Source organism: Artibeus jamaicensis, unplaced genomic scaffold (assembly GCF_021234435.1).
Source record: "Artibeus jamaicensis isolate MK-2021 breed Jamaican fruit bat unplaced genomic scaffold, CSHL_Jam_final contig_519, whole genome shotgun sequence".
Classification (NCBI taxonomy): Eukaryota; Metazoa; Chordata; class Mammalia; order Chiroptera; family Phyllostomidae; genus Artibeus; species Artibeus jamaicensis.
In genome coordinates this window covers 32,952,733-32,976,702 of record NW_026521871.1, presented here as the reverse complement: position 1 = coordinate 32,976,702, position 23,970 = coordinate 32,952,733, and the positions used below count along the sequence as shown (strand labels likewise).

Here is a 23,970-nt window from a genome sequence, read left to right as displayed (position 1 = left end):
GAAGTATTTCCTTATAGATCTGGAATCCACAACTGAAAGAGTATTTGTTTTATCAAAATTCTAATTTTATTACCTCCACAGAATTGAACTATTTGAATTCGAAGATTTAAAGACAAGAATTAAAAATAAGTGTTTTATGAGATCTAAACTTTTCCCGTCAGTTTCAGAAGACTTTCTGTGTTCATTTTTTCTGTTGCCATAGTAACTCCCTTTCTTGTCACCCTCATAGTTGAGTTGAGAGACACTGACAGCACTGTATTAATCCCCGGGGCTGAGCTTGGGCTATTTTTAGAGTTGCCGCACTTAACACGCAATTGCACGTGGGCGAGCAGCCTGCACTTCCCTGATCTGTGAGCAGCTGGGCTGAGCCGCCAGCTGTTTGCAGAGCCTGAGCTGCTCACCCTGCTGACCGCCAGTGCCCACACCTGCCTGCTCCCAGGGGCGGTATTCTCATTTGTTTGGTATTTGGACACCGGTTTCCAGCAGCTTGTCCTTTCATTGGTGGTTCACACAAACAATGGCTGGGTTAAACGCAGTGAATTCAGAGAAATTAGATTTCCTGTGCTCTCATCTTGAGCCCGCCATAGGCTCTTAGAGTGGTAAAGATGCAGAAGCCCTAAAAGCCATCCAGCTGCTCTTCATTTCACTGATGAGGAAACCAAGGCCAGGGAAGGACGAGTGACAGCTAGCCGGCACCAGGAGTCCAGACCCAAATCCAGTCCTGGGCTCCTCTTTCACTGATGCGTCTGCTGAGGCCACACTTGAATTAGTCGCTGTATTTCAGCTCTCCTGCTGTTTTATTGCACATGCCATTAGTGATTTTACACTTGTCATAATATTTATGCACAAATTAACTATAAGAGGAGGCCAGTTTGGAAAATTAGTTTATTTGCCTCTGCAAGAACTTTATAAATCTGATTTTCTACTGTTTATAAAAACAACCTTCAATGGATGTCTTTGAAAATGTTCAATAGGGCAATAAACTGGTGACATTTGAAAAACAGAGAAAATGTGGCCCCTGACAGCCCTCTCCTTGTCAGCCACACTGTGATCAGAGCTGTTCGTGGTCTGAAGAACTGCATCTAATTTTGGTGGCAGAGTCCTCTGTAGAAGTACCGGGGAGAAATGCAGATTCCAATTCAGTGGTTCTGAACTGGGGCCCGGAGTTCTGCGTTTCAACAGCCCCCAGGTGACTTGATGCTCCTGGCCCATCACAGACTAGGAGCAGCGAGGAACAACAGAACTTAAAACTATTTGGGCACAATTCCTTGTATTCCTAAACCCATGCTTAAAGCACACACACAGCTGAAGTCTGTGGGCAGAGAACTCACACCTGCCCTGGAGCTCTGATGTAGCCTTCAACCTGACATTCAGTTCTTTTTTGGCCTTTCTGTACTTGCTCTATTCTAGTCCCCTGGCCGCCCGGGTTTTATTATCAGAAGCCCTGGGACAGCTGGTCAGTGTCTTCCTTGTACCTGCCCTACACCTGCGTAGAAAAATTTAGCACCGCTTACACCGCCTTCTCTTTTTCCAGGCTAAGACACCACACGGTGAAGGCATCACATGACCTCAGTGCCGACCAGCATCTTCCATCATTTTATTTTCATTTTCTGGCTGTCTGCCGTTTCCCCACATGCTCTTCCACGGGAACAGCCCCAGTTTTTTTATGTTTCTTAAACCGCCTGACCGCACGGCCTGTTTTCGTTTTCATCTCTCCGTACCCGGTGCCCGCCCAAGCCCTCCGGTCCCTGTCCTCTCCAGTTAATGACCCACTAGACAAAAGATGGGGCCACCACAAGCATCTCGAGCTGAGCTTAAGATCTTGTGGGTCAGGGGTGGGGGAGAAGCCCAAGTAAAGAAGGCTGAGGGCCATTTTTTCATCCCGATTGAGGAGTGGCCCTTAACTTTCCCTAGATCCTTATATCAGCAAAACATGTATGGCCTGAAATTCTCTCTTACACACAAACACACACACACCCATCCATCGTAAACCCGGTTCGAAGGCTCTCATTTGACTAGATGATTTTACTGTGAGGAGTCATGCTCCGTTGCCCTGGCTGTCAGGATGGTAAACCCTGTGAATACACAGAGACCGGTAAAGATTTGGAGCTCTGTGCTGACTACACCCAATTTACTTAAAAGAACTGTTTGTTGGCCTGAAGACTTCTTTTTTTTTTTAATTGATTTTAGAGAGAAGGTTGAAAGAGACTTGTTGTTCCTCACATTTATACATTCATTGGTTGATTCTTGTATGTGCCCTGACTGGGCATCGAACCGGCAATATCAGGCTCTATATCAGGCATATCGAACAACGCTCGATATCTTTGGCATATCAGGACAACGCTCTAACCAACCGAGCTGCCCGGCCAGGGCCAGAAAGCTTTCTGAGAGTAGTGCACACATTTGCCTGGCCTCCTCTGGCTTGTCCTAAGTGTCGCTTCTTTCCAGTGCTGAGTTTAGGATTCTCAGCCATTCTGACAGGTGGCTACAAAGCAGGACCCTTGGTTATATTTTTTGTGTAATCTGCTCTTCACTAAAGGGCATTCATTTTGTGTAATCTGCGAAAAAAACTGAGCATGAAGTGCCTGACTCAGTACTCGGCTCTCCTATACTCAGTACTTTGACTCATCTGATGAATGTTTATTTCCCTCCACCTCCCTGAGACTTCTCAGTCACCACATTGGTACCCCTTCATTCTTCATCTGAGAAATATCTCACTACATCTGCTTCTCAGGAGCTAAAAATCAGCCCTGATGCTGCTGGGAAAGCCTCACATTGGTCATTCGGCCGATACTTACTAAGCACCTGCTCTCTGGTGTACAAAACAGGTGCTGGGAGAAGTAGGTGGAGGGCAGGGTGAAGTGGAAAGGTGGTGATCTGCAACTGAGCTCAGTGTGTTCGAAAGAGGTGAGTAAAACTTCCAAGAAGGGAGAGAGAGCAAAAGAGAATATTCAGCAGAAATGCCGGAAGTGACACGTAGCTTCAGGCGAAGCAAACCAAGGTCCTCGCAGAGCACCAGTGATCTCAGAAACGTTGGCGGGACAGGCAGGGCTCTGAAGTAATCGGGACAGAGTGAGCAGGGCCCCACCTCGTTTGGACCAGATGACCTTGGGACCAGCATTGGCCACACAGACCTGGGCAGTTTCAGGAAACATTTAGTTTGAGCCTTGTCTATGCATTACGGTTTCGAGAATAAAGATGAGAGTCCCACAGTACATGTTGGAGAGAGCCAACAGTAGATGCTCTCAGAGGGGAGACTGTTAACGGGAAGCTGATCCTTGAGTGCAGTTTAAAGGCAGGGAGGGATGTGACATTCCCCCCGGGAAGAGGAGAAGAGGGCCGTCTAGAAGGGGAGTGGCATTTGCACGGACACACAGAGGTACCTACCATCTATTAAAGGGTGCACTTGGTGTCTGCAGTCTTCTTGTAAGCCTGTCTCCTCTGTGAACAGAAATCCCAGTGGTCCAGCCAAAGTGAAAAGTGACAAGTGATAGGTCTGCCCCTCCCCTTGACTAGTGGCTACCTCTTCAGCCACTACCACTCTGGCCTTGCACGTGACCCAAGGTCTGCTCTAAGGTGACCCCTCTGTTTTGCAATAGGCTACATATTTCTTTAGAGTCTGGGAGTGTCCTTCTATGAGGTTGACAGAGGTCAAGATAACTAAATCTCTCCCAGGGATGTGAGAACCTCAGCCAGCAGAATCCACGTATCTGGGTATTTAAGGTGTTGGAGAAGGAGAAAAACATACTGAGCAGTAACAGTCATAGTGAGACAGTGTGTTAGCAGTGGGCCACTCTGATTACCTCGTGTAACCCTCCAAAACAACCCTCGGAGACAGGTGTTACTCCCATCTTCCTGACACACGGGTCACCGCACAAGGTCATCAAAGCCTGAGCTATTTGACGCTAGTGCCAGGGCCCCTGAAGGTCTGGTCAAAATGACTGGGCAGTCTGTTTTGCACGTAGGTGTCTTCCTGTTTCTGGCTGACCACCAAATAAAGGGCACTACCATCTCAAGGTGATCGAGATGCTATCTGTGACGCTGCAGACCTCACCCCTCCATTGTTGCCATACACATCACTGTGGAAGGAGGCTGTGGATGCAGGTGATCAGGAAGGAATTTAGTCCTAACCCTGCCGCTTCCAGTCATGAGACTGCAAATAACAGACCTGGCATTTCTGAGCCCGGCTACCTTTTCCTACACAAGGATGATGGCCCTCATCTAGAATGGTTGTCGGGATGCTCATATGAAGCAATGTGGCCACGTGGAAATGCAAGGGACTGCGTCCTGAGCTTCTGCAGTGGGTGAGGTGCTGTGCTCATGTAGTATTCTTCACAGGAGTCCTGTGAGGAAGGTTCTGTTGCTGCCCAGCAGGCAACCCCAGGAGGTTAAATAACTGGTCCAATTCCATCACCACCACTGACAGGTGTCGGTTCTGTTTTCGTCACCTTTCCTCTACCCTCCTCATGAATGTAGGCTTATGTCAACCTTCTGTACCAGCCACTTAAATGAAAGCACTTTTATTCTGGTTTTGAGGAAAATCAGGTTTTTAAGAAATTGAAAACATACTTTGTGTGCCATTCCCATTACCCTTAGAGTTAGAGATCTATTTTTTGTGGCAATGACATTTCATTAAAACTAGTGGAGTCACCATGGGATTATGTTGATGAGATTTTTGTATAATTTTCACAGAAGTGGTTAGTGGTTATGTGAGGCTTTCCCCTTTCGTCTGACTGCTCCAGCATTTATAGTAGACAATGCTTAAATAGAAGGGGGTTATAAAGAACATAATCTTCCCGCTATACAGAAACAAAAGGAGACTTTATGTATTATTTCGCTTTTTTCTATAAAAAATGTGCATTATGTTGAAAATTTAAACATTTCACATTTCTGCCTTTAAAATTTTAAAGTATGAAATAGCATGATTATGTTCTATTTTTATATGCAACTTACTTAAAGCAGATTTTTTTACTGAGAGGTTATAAATTAGTAGAATGTTCATAAGGGCTGCCTTAAATCACCATGTAGTGGAACTGGGCAGGCAAGGGGCTTACATGGCCAGTACTTAGTAACATGAAAATTCTTGTATTCAAAACAGTTAACAGCCCCTGAAGATGCCCTTTGTTTTCATTTGGATTTCTATACCCTGAATTTCTTACAGTGAGACTAGTCAGCCTAGTTGATTGTAGCAGAGGTTTTTCCTTAAAATTAAGCAAACATCTTATGTGTCGTAGACCACTCTGCCCGGTTTTAGGAATTGTATCTCCATCCCTTGTGGCTAATGGCGAGGGATGACCTTTGGAATGAAAGCCGCAGGAGACAAAGCCTGTCTCTGGTAGCAAACGCTGCCTCAGTTTCCTCTCCCTGCCCCCAAAGCTTGGTCAGAAGTCACTGATGGGTAAGACCCCTCACAGTGGGGGGCAACCTAAGCCAGACTTGATCACTTGGGAGGCCTTCATGGAAGGACTTGGGGGGCTGCAACAAAGAGCAGTGGACTCTGGTTCCCCCCCCCTCCCCTGGCTTTGACATAGCCTGAGTCCTCATGTCCTCTGGGAAAAGTGCTTCCTGGCTCTAATCCCCTTAAGCCCGAATACCTGATGGGGAGAGGTGCAGCTCCTTGCCTTGCTAGAGCGTGTCCTAAGGAAAAATCTGGCATCACAAAGACTTCCTGATAAACCTGTGAAATCTGCTCTGCTAAGAGTGCTTTCATTCATATGTTAAGGTTTCTAGCAGGAAACCCTAAAACTCTGTTCCTGACAGACTCCGACTCATAGTAAGAAGCCCTCAGATTTCTTCGAAATGTTATCTACTGTTTGATCCTTGCCACCCTGTATTCCCATGTATTACAACCCAATAAAAAGGCCCTGGAGGAGGGCGCTCAGGGCCTTTTTCCCCTCGGACAAACTGGCCGCAGCTGGCCTTTTATCCCCTGAGAAATTGGCCACTGCTCACTTCTCCTCTCCAAGCAGATCACCTCACGTCTCAGTCATATTCACCCTCATCCGTGGCACTTGGGGGGACTTGCGAGAAAGTCACTCCCACAATGTATATGTGGGTTTTCAGGGGAGATGGTCCTGGTTTTCGTCATTAAGGTCTAAGAATTTCTGGCTGAGGGTACAGTGCTGATGATACCAAGGTTCTGGGCTCTCCACCCGCCCTCCTCCCCCAGTCCCCCGCCTCCCAACCTGGGTGTGGGTGGCACACAGGCCGGAGCCAGCCTAGGCCCTGAATGACAGTCTACTTGCAGGAGAGGATCGGTGGGGCTGCCTTGGCCTCGCTCACTAGAGGAGCTGGAGGGTTTTCATCCTATGTAACAGGCAGGTTGGGTGCTGCACTGTGTCCTGTAGTGTTGCTGCCAAATTCATGTCCACCTGGAGCCCGTGAATGTGACCTTGTTTGGAAGTAGAGCCTTTATAGATGTAACCAAGTTCAGGTGCAGCCATACTGGGTTTTGGTAGGCCCTAATCCAAGGACAGGTGTCCTTCTCTAAAGGGGGAAATTTGGTCTCAGACACTTAGGGAGAATCCAGGTGATGATGGAGACAAAGCCAAGGACACCAAGGGTTGTGGACAACCTCCAAATGCTGGGAAGGGCCAACACCTTGACTTTCGACTTAACAGCTTCACAAATGAATTTGTGAATACGTTTTTCTTTTTTTTAATTTTTATTTATTTATTTTTCAAGTACAGTTTTCAGTTTATTTCTCCCATCCCAGCCCACCCTGCCCCATGTACCCCACCTCCCTCCCATTTCCACCCCCCTTAGTTTTTGTCTATGTGTCCTTTATACTTGTTTCTCTAAATCCCTCCCATAAATTCCCTCCCCTCTCCCCTCTGCTCGCTGTCCTCTTATTCTCTATTTCAGTGTCTTTGTTTTTATTTTGCTTGCTTGTCTGTTTTGTTGTTTAGCTTCCTGTTAAAGGTGAGATCATATGGTATTTGTCTTTCACTGCCTGGCTTATTTCACTCAGCATAATGCTTTCCAATTCCATCCATGTTGTTGCAAACGGTAGTAGCTCCTTCTTTCTCTCTGCTGCATAGAATTCCATTTTGTATATGTACCACAATTTTTTGATCCATTCATTTACTGATGGGCACCTAGGTTGCTTCCATCTCTCGGCTATTGTGAATTGTGCTGCTATGAACATTGTGGTGCATAGGTTCTTTGAAATTGATGTTTTGGGGTTCTTAGGATATAATCCTAGCAGTGGAATTGCTGGATCAAAAGGCAGGTCAATTTTTATTTTTCTGAGAAAATTCCATACTGTTTTCCATAATGGTTGTACCAGTCTGCAATCTCACCAACAGTGAACTAAGGTCCCCTTTTCCCCACAACCTCTCCAACATTTGTTGTTGGTTGCTTTGTTTATGATGGCCATTCTGACAGGTGTAAAGTGGTATCTCATTGCGGTTTTAATTTGCATCTCTCTGATAGCGATATTGAGCATTTCTTCATGTGTCTCTGGATCTTCTGTATGTCCTCCTTGGAGAAGTGTCTGTTCAAGTCCTTTTCCCATTTTTTAATTGGGTTGGTTGTCTTCTTAGAGTGGAGTTGTGTAAATTCTTTGTATATTTTGGAGATTAAACCTTTGTCTGAGGTATCATTGACAAATATGTTTTCCCATACAGTTGATTGTCTTTTTAATTTAATACTGTTTTCTTTAGCCATGCAGAAACTTTTTATTTTGATGAGATCCCATTTGTTTATTCTTTCCTTTATATTCCTTGCTCTAGGGGACATATCAGTAAAAATGTTGCTGCATGAAATATCTGAGATTTTCCTGCCAATGTTCTCCTCTAGGACTTTAATGGTTTCAAGGCTTATATTTAAGTCTTTTATCCACCTTGAATTTATTGTGGTGTATGGTGTAAGTTGGTGCTCAAGTTTCATTTTTTTGCACATAGTTGTCCAGTTCTCCCAACACCATTTGTTGAAGAGGCTATCTTTACTCCATTTTATGTTACTGCCCCCTTTGTCGAATATTAATTGACTGTAGAGGGTTGGGTTGATTTCTGGGCTCTCTGTTCTGTTCCATTGGTCTATGTTCCTGTTTTATGCCAGTACCAAGCTGTTTTGATTACAGTGGCCTTATAATACAATTTGATATCAAGTATTGTGATTCCTCCTACTTTGTTCTTCTTTCTCAAAATAGCAGCTGCTATTCGGGCTTGTTTATGGTTCCATATAAATTTTTGAAGTGTTTGTTCTATGTCTGTGAAATATGCCATTGGTACTTTAATAGGTATTGCACTGAATCTGTAAATTGCTTTGGGTAGTATGGACATTTTGATGATGTTAATTCTTCCAATCCATGAACAAGGTATATGTTTCCATTTTTTTGTGTCTTCCTTGATTTCTTTCTTCAGGGCTGTATAGTTTTCTGCATACAGGTCTTTTACCTCCTTAGTTAGGTTTATTCCCAGATATTTTATTTTTGTTTTTGCTATATCAAATGGGATTTTTTCCTTGATTTCTGCTTCTGCTGATTCATTGTTGGTATACAAAAATGTCTTTGATTTCCGGATATTGACTTTGCAACCCGCTGTTTTGCCAAATTCATTAATTAGTTCGAGCAGTTTTTGGGTAGAGTCTATAGGATTTTCCACGTACACTATCATGTCATCTGCAAACAGTGACAGTTTTGTTTCCTCCTTTCCTATTTGGATGCCTTTTATTTCCTTTTCTTGCCTGATCGCTGTGGCCAAAACTATATTGAATAGAAGTGGTGAAAGTGAACATCCTCGTCTTGTTCCTGATCTTAGTGAAAAAGCTTTTAGTTTTTGCCCATTGAGTATGATGTTGGCTGTAGGTCTCTCATATATGGCCTTTATTATATTGAGGAATGCTCCCTCTATTCCCACTTTGCTAAGTGTTTTTATCATAAATGGGTGTGTATCTTATCAAAAGCTTTTTCCGTGTGTATTGATATGATCATGTGGTTTTTGTCTTTGCTTTTGTTTATGTGATGTATTACATTTACTGATTTGCAAATATTGAACTATCCTTGCATCCCTGGGATGAATCCCACTTGGTCATGGTGTATGATCTTTTTGATATATTGTTGGATGCGATTTGCCAATATTTTGTTGAGGATTTTAGTGTCTATGTTCATCAGCAATATTGGCCTGAAATTTTCTTTCTTTGTTGTGTCTCTATCTGGTTTTGGAATTAGGATGATGCTGGCTTCATAAAAAGAATTTGGGAGTTTTCCATCCTTCTGGATTTTTTTTGGAATAGTCTGTGGAGAATAGGGGTTAGCTCTTCCTTAAATGCTTTGTAGAATTCTCCTGTGAAACCATCTGGTCCAGGGCTTTTGTGTGATGGGAGTTTTTTGATTACTGCTTCAATTTATTTTGCTGTTATTGGTGTATTTAGATTTTCTGCTTCTTTTTCATTGAGTTTTGGAAGATTGTATTTTTCTAGAAATGTGTCCATTTCCCCTAGGTTTTCAAATTTCTGGGCATACAGTTCTTCATAGTAATTTCTTACAATCCCTTCTATTTCTGTGGTATCAGTTGTAATCTCTCCTCTTCCATTTCTGATTGTATTTGTTTGTGTCTTCTCTCTTCTTTTCTTGATGAGCCTACTTAAAGGCTTGTCTATTTTGTTTATCTTCTCAAAGAACCAACTCCTGGATTCATCAATCCTTAGAATTGTGCTTTTAGTCTCTATGTCATTTAATTCTGCTCTGATCTTGGTTATTTCCTTCCTTCTGCTTGCTCTGGGCTGTCTTTGTTGTTGTTCTTCGAGTTCTTATAAGCGTATGGTTAGGTTGTTTGTTTGAAATGTTTCTATCTTCTTTAGGTAGGCCTGTATTGCTATAATCTTCCCTCTCAGGACTGCCTTCACTGTGTCCCATAAGTTTTGGGTTGTTGTGAAATCATTTTCATTTGTTTCCAGAAACGTCTTTGATTTCTTCCCTAATTTCATTCTTGACCCATTCGTTGTTTAATAGCATACCATTCAGCCTCCATGATTTTGGGTGCTTTGGGTTTTTTCCTTTGGGGTTGGTTTCCAATTTAAGTCCCTTGTGGTCAGAGAAAATGCTTGGTATGATTTCAATTTTCTTGAATTTCTTGAATTGTTTTGTGTCCTATCATGTGGTCTATCTTTGAAAATGTTCCATGTGCATTTGAAAAGAATGTGTATTTAGCTTCTTTGGGATGAAGGGCTCTATATATATCAGTTAAGTCCATTTCATCTAGGGTGTTGTTTAATGCCGCAATATCTTTGTTGATATTTTCTTTGGAATATCTGCCCATTTTTGATAGTGGGGTGTTAAAATCCTCTACTATAATTGTGTTGCTGTCAATATCTTTTTTGAAGTCCTCTAACATTTTCTTGATATATTTGGGCGTCCCTATGTTTGGTGCATATATATTTGTGATGTTAATGTCTTCTTGGTGGATTCTTCCCTTGAGTATAATGAAGTGACCTTCTGGGTCTCTCTTTATGGCCCTTTTTTTGAAGTCTATTTTGTCCGATATGAGAACTGCTACCCCAGCTTTTTTTCTTGTCCGTTTTCTTGGAAAACTTGTTTCCAGCCTTTCACTTTTAGTCTGTGATGGTCTTTTGCCCTGAGGTGGGTCTCTTGTAGGCAGCATATGTGTGGGTCATGCTTTCTTATCCATTCAGCTATTCTGTGTCTTTTGATTGGAGCATTTAATCCATTTATGTTTAAGGTTATTATTGATAGGTACTTATTCATTGCCATTTTTGTACTGTGTTCCTCTCTGTCTCCCTCTTTTCCTTCCTTTCCTTAAAGCAGTCCTTTTAGTATTTCTTGTAGAGCTGGTTTGGTAGAGGCGTATTCTTTTAGACTTCTTTTGTCTTGGAAGCTCTTTATTTGGCCTTCTATCTTGATTGAGAGCCTTGCTGGGTAAAGTAGCCTTGGTTGTAGGCCTCTGGTTCTCATTATTTGGAATATTTCTTGCCATTGTCTTCTTGCTTGGAGTGTTTCCATTGAGAAGTCAGTAGCTAACCTTATTGGGGCTCCCTTGTATGTTACTTCTTTTTTCTCCCTTGCTGCCTTTAAGATTCTCTCTTTGTCTTGGAATTTTGCCATCTTAATGATAATGTGTCTTGAAGTGGGCCTCTTTGGATTCCTCTTGATTGGGACTCTCTGTGATTCCTGGATTTGTGTGACTTTTTCTCTCATCAAATTAGGGAAATTTTCTCTCATTACTCTTTCAAATACATTTTCTATCCCTTGTTCTTCTTCTTTTCCTTCTGGTATTCCTATTATTCAGATATTATTACGTTTCATATTGTCTTGCATTTCTCTTAATCCCTCTTCATTCTTTCTGAGCCTCTTTTCCTTTTCTTGTTTTTTCTGTGAGATGCTTTCTACTTTGTCCTCCAACTCACTAATCCTATCCTCTGTCTCATCTACCCTATTTTTAATGCTTTCTACTGTGTTTTTTAATTCAGAAATTGCATTCTTCATTTCCTCTTGGCCCTTGCTCATATTTTCTATTTTCTTTTTCATGTTGATGTAGTTTGCAGAGAAATCATTGTAGTTCCCCTGTAGTTTCTGGTAGCTCATTGTGAGCTCTTTGAACTTCGTAATAACCAGTGCTTTGAATTCAATATCTGAAGGTTGATTAGCCTCTATTTCATCTAACATTGTTTCTGAAGTTTCTGTTTTTTCTTTCATTTGATTATTTCTTTGTCTTCCCATTGTTTGAAACTCTTCTTGTTAGTCTCAGCTTCTAAAATTGATCTATTCTGACTCCCTGGGTTTATGGTGTGAAATTCTGTGGTGTAATACCTGTGGATTTCAGTGGTACAGGCTCCTTCAGGTATCTTGATGTTCTCTGTCTCCACCTACTCTCGTACTGGTCCTTGAGCTGGTCCCTGTGCTGGTCGCCTACCACTGCTGAGCGTCTGGGCTCCCGTAGCCGACTCCTCTGGCAGCCCGGGCCCGTCACAGGGGCTGCACTCCTGTAGCTGGCTCCCCAGCGCACAGGCCTGTTGCTATGGCTGCGGCACAGGGGCCTGTAGTGTCCCGGCACTGTACCTGACTCCCCGGCGCCCAGTTCCTTCGCTATGGCAGTGGCACAGGGACCGCGTGTGTCCCGGCTCCCCAGTAGCTTACTCTTCCGAGGTCTGGTGTTTCAGTGTCGGTCACAGTCTCTGGTCTTTTAATTTCATAAATGCTGGGTAACCGATGGTTTATTGTGCTGTTTCTGTATAGATCAGCCAGGATTTTCACCCATGAGTACAGGAGCTAGAATCTGCTCCTCCTACTGTGTCGCCATCTTCCCAGCATCCTCTGAATACGTTTTTCTTATTTCCAACCACCCAGTTTGTAATACCTTGAAACTAAAACAGCTGCTAATAACAGAAATGGAGAAAAAAAATAAAGAAACCCATAGGTTGTTTTTTTCTTAAATAAAGAAGCCCAGAGGTAGGCATTCTGAGCAGGTATCACAGCCCCAAGATGGGCCCAGTGCCCCAGGCTCCTTCTGGCCTTCTGCCCACGTTCCTGAAGCTGTGTCCTTCATCTGCATGTTCGCAAGATGATTTGTCAAGCTCCTGCCAGCACTGAGGCAGCAAAAGTGGGGACAGTGCAGGCCCAGAAGGTGCAAACTGAGTCAGTCCCATATGAGGACCTTCCCAGTAGCTTTATACAGGGACTTCTCTTACACCTCATTGGCCAGAGCTGTGTCACATGACCAACCTTGGTTGAAAGGGAAGGTGTGCACAGTGCTGCCCTGAGTAGAATCTGGGACATGTTGGTGAGGAAGGTGTGGAGGGTGGAGTTTTGGCAGCCCACCAGCAACCCTGCCACTTCTTTAGACCCAAGAGACTGTGCAGTCATGAGGATCTAGGCTCGTTGGCAGCTCATGCCCTTATCAAACGAGCACATGGGAAGAGTGGCCATTAGAATGGGGAGCATTAGCCTCTAATGAAAGAAGAGCCTTATTCCGTTCTCCCAGTACACTCATACCTTCTGCCTTCTCCACCCCTCCCCTCTCAGCCTGCCCCTGCAGGCATCAGCACCGGGTTGGCTCACAGCAAACAGGGCACCCACTCAAGGGAGGACACGGCTTCTCTGTTCATGGGATTGTTAGGCAACATGGCCAGTGTGGATTTGGAAGATCTCAGGTGGACACTTGACACTTCTGTGGTGGAATAATAAATGAACATACCTCAACTCGGGTGTGTAGAAATCTTGTTCGGAAGTTCCCTTCCCACCGATGTCAGTCCAAGGCTTAAACTTGCCAATTAAAGACTACTCATTTTCTTACAGGTTAACCACCCCATCCAAACAAATGCCCACAGAGCCTCTCTGTCTCTTCTCCTTGCTGGGTTGGTGTCAAGATTCCAGGGTGGTGTTTGAGGAAGGCCTCTGAGTGCTTCTGGGTCCTTGCTGACCTCTAAGGAGAGCTCTACTCCTGCATACTTCTGGGCCTTTGTCCGCACTGGAGCCACATGCTGCCCCATAGACCTGTAGCCTATGACCCTAAATGCCTGTGGTCCTAGCTGCTGACTCTGGGCCCCACCATTACACTGGGGGCAGGAGCTAAGCAATTCAGCCAAATGCTTTGGCTTCCATGGCAGACTGTCCAAGGGGCAGGCAGGAGATACCACGTGTGGTTGCTTCAGATTTCCCCTTTTCCTGGCCCCCTGGCTCTCCGGGTATGTCTCCAAAGGCCTCCCTTCCTTTAGTTCCTCGGACCCAGGAAGGCCCCCATGCCTCCTACAGACATGCTAGTGTTTCTGTATCCACTAGGTGAGCTTCCTTCCAGGGGCTGGAAGCTGACACAGCAGGCACTGGGAAATCCGTCCCACCTCCAGCCCAAGGGGCAGAACCTACTGCTTTACCAAACTGTCCAGCTGCTATGCGCCCTACTGACTCCAGCAGAGCCTGGACTGAGAACACAGCAGTCAGAAAGTAGAAGTAACCCTTCTCTGTCCACTAAAAGACCTATACAACTGTTTCTTGTTAATTCTCTGCAGTTGTCATTAATGTCTTGTTGAGTGGATGTTGTGTGTGTGTGTGTTTTATTGAGAGAGAACAAATTGTCACAGGCTTTTACAAAAACCAAAAACATTCGCTCTCTAATTATATCTATTATTCCTTCCCCATTCATCTTGCTCTCTTGTTTCGGAGCAGGCCTTTCTATTAGTCAGAAACAACAGTCACATTTTCTGAATAAATAAAAGCTGCTGTTTTTCTGCTCAGTCTCTACGAGGACTTGTCAGCACGGTGTACAGACTTGCACTCAGTGAGGATTCTAAGAAATTTTCGAGCTGGACTCACAATCGATGGCATCAGTCCTTCCCTTGCCCCTTACTGGAAATGCTATTTGGAAATACTTAGGGTAGGAGTGTTTTGAAATGCAAGTTCCAGGAGTGTTTTTCCATGTTTGTTCATTCAGTCAGTCAGTCAATAAACACTCATTATGTACTTGAAAGGCACCAGGAATTACTCTAAAGGCTGGAAGCTTATGTCCTATTGGGGCAGAGGGACAACAAACTGGCAAATGCACCTGATAATGTCAGATGGTCACAAGTGCTTATTATCAATACAGTAGAAGAGAGGACTCAGTAGAGACTAGAGGGTGACTTGGGCTACTTTAGTTTGGTGGGCAGGAAGACTGCTCGGAGGAGGCAGCGCTGGGAACAGTGAATTGAGCAAGGAGGAGGAGCCAGCCTGCATGGGTCCGGGAGCATGGCCTCCAGGCCAGGGGAGCAGTGTGCTGGCCCTGCCGCTCCCACTGGCAGCAGAAAGCGAGCAGGAGTGATACACAGCTCTGGTGGCCCCTGGGGCACACATGGCATTAAGGGGGCCAGAGAAGACAGTGGGACAACTTCAAGAGTGCATGACGAAGAATGTGGGCTATAAGATCTTACAGATGGGGCGTTTTTTAAGGGCACAAAAAATAAGAAAGCAGATGTTAATGGACAGTGAGCCTTTTTGTTAGAGTGATTCTCAAATTGGCACGAGTATCAGTATCTTTTGTAAAGTGTGTTTTAGTTGCCACGTGTGTGCACATACACACACACACACATTCTGCGTAGCCCCAGGGGAGAGGGCTCTTGCTCCTCCCTCTGAGCTGTCCTGAGAATCCTGCCTCCAGAGGCACCTCACCAATAGGGCTGTGAGCATCCACAGGCGGTGGGAGGAGGGGGAGGCTGAGGACCACGGAGTGTGGAACCTGTCGGCGGGCAGCTTGGTGTGACTCTGAGCACGGTGGGTGGGCAGAGCTGGCCGGGCAGATCCCTCAGATCAGGTCAGGTCAGGAGGACGTCTCAGGTTCGGAAACCAGTCCTGTGAAGGCCCTGGGCCGAGTGGTGCTGACTCCATCGGTGTCGCTGCCTGATGGCAGCCTGGAGTGCCACAAGTTCATCCTTCTGTGTTCACCACTCTCTGAACTCACACTATGCTTCACTGTTTCAGTCCTTATAGACGGTGTCTCTGGTAGTTTCAGTCACCTGGGAGGAGCTGGTCTTTAGAGAGTAAGGCAAACTAGCTTCACAGAACTGGGAGGCAGTGTGGGAGGGAGGCCCAGGCTGAACCCTTCCTCCTGGGGGTTGCCCGAGGGCCCCAGGCTGTTCCCCACGTGGTAGGTCAGCGAGAGTTGCCTGGTGTCTCTGTGGAAGTGAAGACACATGTGTCATTACAAGAACGCATTGTGTGATGCTGGCGGGAAGGCCGTGCACAGCCAGCTCGGCACTCCCCCTGCTGCACCCAGCACCTGCCCCATCTGCGGTTCGGCAGAGCATCCTTGGTGGGAATAGTTGCTGTGAAATTTGGCAGAAAAGTTCCCAAGATTGTCTGAAGTTACAGCGCGGCAGCAGATAAGTCATACTCATAGTTAGTTATAAAATGTCATTCTTCTGTTTTCAGTAAACATTCAAGATGTGATATTACAAGAAAATTTGGAAAAAGAAGATCAAATTCTGGTTTCCCTGGCAGGGTTGAAACAGGTATGTCCCTTGATCTGACCGTGTGTCCCACCGGCCCTTTGTGCCCCCTGGGGAGGGCACCCTAGGGCAAGGACGACCGTGACATTAGAGCCAAAGCCCCTTAGCCCCTCAGACAGGGCCCCTGCGGACCCCCCCTCCTTGTGCCCTCGCTGTCTCTGGTGAGCATGTCGGACTGGCCTGCAGCCCAGACTGGTTCTCCACTTCCCACCTGCTCCTTCCTCTCACCACGCCTGGTCTGCTCGATCCTCACCCGCAGCCGCTACGGTGTGGTCCAGCATCACGTTCAGTCACCTCCACAGACACCGCCATCCTTGGAGTACACGTCGTGAACACTGCCTGCCACAGGCCCCAGGCCCTCAAGGGCCACATTGCAGTGACCCTTGTGCCCTTTAAAGGGTGGCTTGGAACAGGAATGTTAGCGAGAACAGCATGCTGCTCTCAAGTGTCTGCATGTGGTACTAGCAGCTCAGCTGGGGTGCGGCGCTTTAGGAGCCGTTCATGGGCCATTCAGGGGCTGGCTGTGCAGGCAAACAGTGCTTCTGGCCTTCACGGCCAAGGACGTGACTCCCGTGTCTGACCCTGTGAGAACCTGGCCCCTGAGACTTAAAATTTTCCTTGGTCATTAGTAAGTCAATGGCATTTATCAATAGAGTTGGATTTTTCTCTGCTATTTCTTTCTTATGCTAATACATTGATACCTATACTATTAAAAATTGTGAATGGCAAGTCTCGCTTAAATATATCAGAGTTTTAGCTAGCATTTAAAAACAAACTCATTTATCTTTTTCATTTATTTTCTTTTTCCTTGAAAATAGATCAAAGACATTCTAAAAGGCTCCCTGCGTTTCAACCAGAGCCAGCTGGAAGCCGAGGAGAACGAGCAGATCACCATCTCCGATGACCACTACTGCTCCAGCGGCCAGGGCCAGGACCAGGGCCAGGACCAGGGCCAGGGCCAGGGCCAGGGCCAAGGCCAAGGCCAGGGCCAAGGCCAGGGCCAGGGCCAGGGCCGGGATGGCCAGATGCCTGGGGCCACCACGCAGGTACATGAGCTCTGATGAGCAGTGTCACTGATGGGGACACAGCCACATAAGTTCCTCAAAGTCATGAATAACAACATCCTCCTCAGGTCACTTCAGATTATTACTGTGTGTGAACTTCAGCTGTAAAACACCCCCAGGGCAGGCCCATTCAGTGCTAATTACTAGGCTAGTGTCTCCTGGAGTCGTGTGCTGCACGCCCTCCACACCAGTATGCAGCAACTCTGGCCCGAACTTCCTGCCCACCCCACTGTATGGTGTGAGGAAGGCAGACCCCTGCCGCCGCCACTGGTCTGTTGGCTGCAGCCGATGCCTCCTTTCCCCTTTAGCACGGGAAGTACTGTCCGCGCTCTGCTAATGTGGGTGTAGCTCACTTGGCTGGAACCTTTTTTGCCTTTGTTGGGAAGAACTTCTCATTAATGTCCATCCTCGGAGGCAGAGAGATCAGCAAACTTTTTCTGTAAAGGGTCAGATCATAATCTCTTAGGAATAGCAGGCCACAGATGGTCTGTGTCATCTAGTTGTTGTTGTATCTGGTGTGTTGGTTTATTTGTGTGTTTGTTGGCTGGTTGGTTTTTACAACTCTTTAAAAATGTATGAGCCATTCACAGCTTGAGAGCCACGCGAGCTGGATTCGGCCCCCGGGCCGTGTGTGCTGGCCGCTGCACCCAGGTCTCAGCATGGGGTATATAACTTGTTCTAACACAAAATCACAGGATTTTGCAGTCAACGAGGAGCAGAGAAATTCCTCATGCCCTTAGTCCTGCCTGCTCACTTACCAGTGAGAAAACGAAGGCCGAAGAGGCACACAGCTCGCCAGACTGGCTCCTCATCCCCTCGTCCCCTCGTCCCAGCACACGCACTCCTACGCCTGCACGTCACCGGGCATTGTCTGATGGGACTGCAAGTCCCAATAATGATTTTTTGAATGGCTTGCAAAGTTTCATCTTAAAAAATGATCATTAGCACAATCTCATCTAAGTCATTCTCTCAAACACTAGCATCCAGGTACTTGTAAATTATTTTTTACGACTTTTAAAAAGGCAAAATAATTGTTTAAAATGGGTGTTTTTAGTTTTAAGAGTATTCTTTAAGAAGAGTACTCGTCTGTGATCAAGAGTACCGAGTGGTCCAGTTCATGAGCTTTAAAAAGTTGTTTTCATGGAGCATTTTGAGCCACATTTTCAGCCACATGAATCCATTAAAACTGCACGTTTAACTTGATTAATTCCTTCTAACTCTCCCTCCCTGCACAGTTTAATTTTTCAGTTACCATTTATTTACTCAAATGTTGTTGAGCCCCACCCATTTTTAATTGACAAGTTTATTGAAAATTTAGCATGATTCTTTTAGTTGAAGGTGTAAAAATACTACAAAAAGATAGTTAAACACACTAACAAATTTGCTGACTTTAGAACTTCATTGGACTTGCAGTTGTCAGGCCTGGTTTTCGTACTTGTGAGAACCTACCCATTCCCAGCACGGGTGCTCACGGGCCACACGAACAGTGAGCAGGACAACAGTCATGTGAGCGAAGTGTCCCCACGCTGGAGGAAGGAGCTCAAGCTGAGGTCCCTACAGCCTTAAGTGCACCCCACAAGCATGCGTGTGGGGGACAGCCCCCCCGCCCGTGTCCCTCCCAGCCTCCCCAGGGGCGGGCGGCATGGCCCTGGTCGGGTGCCCTGTGCAGAGGGCAGTATCGGGGATGAAAAAGGACAGCCTTTCCCTACCAAACTGCCCTAGCGCCATCTGTGACTGTCCGCTCCTGCCAGAGTGTCTCTTCAGATTTGTAGGAATTAATGTGTTGAATCAAGAGCCTTAAGGCCTGTTTCAGTACCAAAGTCTTAAAGGCAAATTCCATTTCAGCCCTCCTGTTCAGTGTTAAGGGTGGACGGACTGTCGGGGTGCCCCCGAGCCATTATTTGCCCACTCACCCCCCGCCAGGCCCCCCAGGAGAACATGAGACCCAGAGGGACACGTCAGCCAGGCCCAGATTTCCTCAGAAGTGCTGCCGGCTTCCTGTCCCAGGCTCTGCCCGCAGCTCAGAGGTCACCTTGGCCACACCAGTCTTGAGGCTGGAGGACCCAGGGGAGCCCTTCCAGCCAAGGGACTCTGTACATCTCATTAGACACAGGCCCCTGCCCCAGTCCCTCCCCACAGTGTGGGGACAGCGGGCAGGCCAGCAGGAGAGCAGGTGTGAGCACCACGCAAGCTCACCTCAGCACGGGGGCGGGTGCTGTTTCTGCCCGGCTGGTACTGGAACATCTTTGCTTAGACTGTGGCTTTACTCCCATCCCAGGGGAGGCAGCAGTGCCTCTGGTCTTAACTCAGAACCTTTGCTGATATTCATGAATGTCAGCTTTAGTTAAAAAACTAAGCACTAGCCATAATTGCTTAGACAGGAGGGAAATAATTGTGAGGCAATTCCATTGCTATGCTTTTTGGCATATACTTTGCAGTCTCCATTCCTGGTTTACATGTTTGGAGAAACTGCCAGTTAACCACCACTGTCCCCCAAGTGCATACCCAGGATGAGGGAGCCCTGAGATCTGGAGGAGAGGAAGTACGTGCCCCCCCGCCCATGCTCTCCTCTGAGCGAGTGGGAAACTCTCTCCAGATCTGGGGCTCACATTAGAGAGTCAGTCCTCTGCGACTCATGTCCACGCACACCATCTCTGCATGGTGGCCGCACACTAGGACCAAGATGCTGTCCTGTCCCCATTTCACAAATGAGGGGATTGAAGCCCCAGGAGGAGAGTGATTTGCACAGCAGGGTGCCACCTCAAGCTGGGAGGCTGCTGCCTGGCTCCTGAGCCTGCCTCTCCCAACAAGTTATCGCGCAGGTTTCCTTTGTTCCCCTGGGGAACCAGCATTCAGCTTCCAAGGTGCCGGCCCTGCCCCACTGGGAAGCACCCGGGCTGGGAAGCACCCGGGCTGGGAAGCACCCGGGCTGGGAAGCAGGCAGAACACAGCGTCTTTCCACAGAAGACCATAGGGCAAGGCAGCCTGGTTTTTCATGGAGCGCTCCCCACTGTCTGGGCCTCCACTCAGCTCTCTCCTTTTTCTGGTGTGTTTTCTCAGCCCCTGAACTTCTGACTGTACTTCACAGGCCTCATCAGAAGCACCAGGGCACGCAGACAGAGGGAGCGCAGACGACTTCATCCTGGTTTCCAAAGAAGATGAGGGAGGCGGCGCCAGGGCATCCTTCTCCAGCCAGGCCCAGCCTCTTCGCACGCTCAGAAGCATGTCTGGGAAAGGTGAGGCCCTGGCCTGCTCCCCACTGGTTTTCTCTGACCCCCTGATGGGCCCAGCCTCCGCGTCCTCCAGCAACCCCAGCTCCAGCCCCGATGATGACAGCAGTAGCAACAGTAAGGACTCCGGCTTCACCATCGTGAGCCACCTGGACATCTGACCACAGTGTCCAGGACGCCCACCCCCCAGCAGCCTCTGCGCCCCACTGAGGCTCCCCGCAGTGGAGACCCCTCTGAAACCAGCGCTGCTTTCCCAGCATGCACGTGGCACCAGAAGGGCCCACAGAACCCTTTAGAGAAAAGCAGACGGCCACCAGGCGCACAGACTGCTGGTCACCGAAGTGCAGACAGGCTTTCCGGCCCCCCCCTAACCTGCCGCACCCTCACTCCGAGGTGCCCAGGACCACGCCTCCAGGAAAGCCGAACCCCCGTTCCAGCGACTTGTCCTCTGTCCTCTGCTCCCCAGCTGGGAAGGTGTGGCAGCACCAGCAGTGTTACCTAGGAGAAGAAAGAAGAGTTGGCTTCAGATCTTCCTCCTCAGAGCATCAGGCACAGGGACACTGATCTCCAGAACACTCTCTGGAGATCTGAGTGCCATCCCGTGTCATTTCTCCCTTGGGAAGTCGCAGGGCAAAGCCACATGCCGTGGAAAGGACCGGTGGGTTCAGGGCTGGGAACAAACCATTCATTACTGACCTCCCATAAAGTTACATGATCCTCTGACGCGGCTCTGCACTTAGGGCTCATTCGGGTGTGATGGGGTTGAGACTCCTCATTCGTATTTATAAATACATTTCCAAGCCTCTGGCCAGATCACTCTGCTTATCACTGCCCCCCTTAAACAATCACATTTCACCTTTTAGCATCTCGCACGCCGGAGAACAAGGTCCCTTTAAGCAGACCTTGCTTGCCCTGGGGAGCCTGGTTCTTTGGGCTTCTCCTGTGTGGACAGCGAGGCCTCTGGGCAGTGACACAGGCACTAAACAGCTGCCTGTGGGAGGGCGGGCGCTGTCGCATCCCTGCCACCGCTCACTGTGACTTCTCTGCAGACAAAAGTGGTGTCCGGCCTCCCACTTCTCCAAGAAAATGGTGAGGACTCGAGAGAGGATTCTGGTCAGCTCTGCAGTTCGTTCTTAAAACTCCAGCGAGGAAATCCCCCAACACACGAGCTTGTGGGATGAGGACAGTCCCGTGCATGTGGAGGTGTGCACATTAGCTCCAGCTCCTGGCGCTGAGTGGTGGGCCACATGTATGTCCCATCAATGGTACTTCATAAGCTCCCAAGGTCCCCGGAGTGAGTGGCCTTGCAGCTGCACAGTTGTCATTATTTTCTCTCAAAAGCTTGGGAAGGTGCCAGTGTCTTCAGTTCTGGAAGTGGGGAGGTGTCCTCGCGGGGCTGCAGGACAGACCGGGCAGGGCCATGGAGCTGGCTGTCTCCTGGCGGCTGAGACACCGTCGTCTGCTCGCTTTCAGCATCGCTTTGCCCTGAGAGCTGGAGTCAGGGCAGCAGAGTGTCCCTGGCCCCACGGTGGCCACCAGACACCTGCCACACCGACACGCTCTGGACTCCTTCCCCACCTAAGGGTCACTGCGACCTCCCAGCCCTGCCCACACTCCGGGGTAGGTCCTCCGTTCTGTGCTTCCGAGTTGGTGCCACCTGGAACCAGTGGGTCACTCAGAGGTGTTGCTTCTGTGGCCCCCACATGCTGCCCACCCCTCCGAGGGGAGACACCCACGGCGGGTGGGTGCAGACACAGCGCCCTCAATCCCCATGTTTGTGGGGTGCGAGAATGGAACCACTGTCTCACCTAAGTGAGTGACGTGTTTTTATTTTTTATAATAGAGCATTGTTTGCATTTTTATTAGTTACAGTGCTATTAAAGAATTTATGTTGCTTTTTATTACTCTATCGGGTACTTATGTTTAATGGCACATTTTTTAAATGCTGAATATTTGAAACCTTTTCGTTTTTCTTCAAAAATGTGGTAATCATTGGAACCTCTTGTGCTTTGATTATTAGCAGGTAAAGTTTATATATATAAAGCTTAGGTTAATTTTCATTATCTCCTCCTTTTATACTTATCCCTGTGTTCATGCATTCCTCTCCGATCAGTTTGGAAGTTTGAGTTGTATGTGTACATTACATATGAGAGATACAGATTAGAGAAAAAATCATTATGACTCTGCCTTACCTTGCGTGTATGCCAAGGGGCCATATAAAACTTGAAAACATTTCATTACATGGGTAACTCTTCCACAGATGACCTCCTGCTAACGTTCACTGCTAACTGCAGTCCGTTAAGAAAAACTGTCACTTTGGAGTGAATGTGACTAACAGTAAACCAGGACCTCCGTCATTTGCCTGCCCTGCATATGACTGAGCTGATTCTTGTCATCCTTCCTTCGAGGGTTTGATTGTTCGCCATTACCAAGGACGAGATGGCAAATGATTAGAAAATTCTGTGACAGTTCTGGTGTCTCCTAATGACAACCTGCCACAGCTGACCCAAACTTATTCTTTTTATTTCTATTTTACTGTTTCTTTAAGAAGCTGCCCCCAGGGGTCATTACCGAACCAGAGTGGATGGAGGACTTCCTCCTGCCACTGGGGGCGGCTGTCCTGTGGAGCCCACCACGAGGACCCACCACCCCTGCTCCCCCGCAGATGTGCCCCCGGCCCAGCCCCTGTGTGCAGAGCAGGGCCCGGTGAGGCCGTGGGGCGGGAGAGGCCGGGAGGAGTTGAGGGCAGAAACTAGCACCCAAGGCTTCCTTGTCTCAGGCCAAAACCGCTTCCTCGGCGCTCCCTTCAGAGGCTCTCCTTTCATAGTGTTAAACACACACAGAGTTCCTATACGCGGGCTTGAGACCACTTTGATGTAAAAGTTGCCATAATAATTTTTCTCACAATGGCGCAATTCACTTGATTTATGGAATACTCGTCTTGCCATTTATATCTATCGCTTTTTTCTCATTCATCTTGATGCTGTAACTCATATTGATTTAAGAACTGACTTTCCTCTTGGCAAAGCGATCCCATTCAGTACGATTATAATAAAAGACTAATGTGAAACTGAGAATGTAGCTTGACTTGTTCCAGGCAGGGGGTGGGGGCACAAGGAGCCGGCCTGGCCTCACCCGAGGGGCGTGGGCTGTGCACCGCCAGGCAGGGCAGCACCCGCACCCCCACACGGGCAGCGGGGGCCCGGGCCTGACTCTGGCCCACCCCAACTCTGCCAACCCCTTCCTCTCTAGCTTAGGCAAGTTGTTTAATGTCGGGCAGCACTTTCTTTACCTGCAATGGGGCGCTAATCACTTACCTTACTGGGTGTGCCGAGGATTAAACAGGGCAGCACATTTAAAGCACTGCGACCGGCCTGACACTCAGTGACGTATAGAACAGAACCACAGAGGACACTCAGTTCTCAAAGAGCCACTGGAGGCCGTGTGCTCCCACCTCTCCCATCAATGTCAGATCCCAAGGCCATTTAGAGGGTGGCCCCAACAGCTTGCTGCCTCCTCCGCACTGTCCTATCAGCCTCCAGTTTGCCCTGGGAGCCTGGCTGACCCCTAGCTAACGTGGAAATTGGCGAAGAGGCTGCGGGGTTGGGAGAGTATGCACTCCAAGTCGTAAGTGACATGCGGGGAAGGTAGGGGGTCTTCATGGTTTAGGTAGAGCGTGAAGCCAGTGGCTCCTTAGGCAGAATCTGTGCTTGATTGAGCTCATCCCTCACACGCCTCTG

The 23,970-nt window shown here is 47.6% G+C and overlaps 1 protein-coding gene across 7 annotated transcripts in view; it reads left to right on the top strand.

Annotated features, from left to right (window-relative positions):
* TBC1D5 (TBC1 domain family member 5) overlaps positions 1-23,301 on the top strand; it is a 485,401-nt gene extending 462,100 nt beyond the window's left edge. For all 7 annotated transcript variants that reach the window (XM_053668964.1, XM_053668967.1, XM_053668963.1 and 4 more), the window contains 3 exons: positions 15,860-15,939; positions 16,755-16,982; positions 20,089-23,301. In XM_053668964.1, the coding sequence (XP_053524939.1) occupies positions 15,860-15,939; positions 16,755-16,982; positions 20,089-20,391 (611 nt within the window). In that variant the 3' untranslated portion in view covers positions 20,392-23,301. The remainder of the gene's footprint in view (positions 1-15,859; positions 15,940-16,754; positions 16,983-20,088) is intronic.
* The last annotated feature ends 669 nt before the right edge of the window (positions 23,302-23,970 follow it).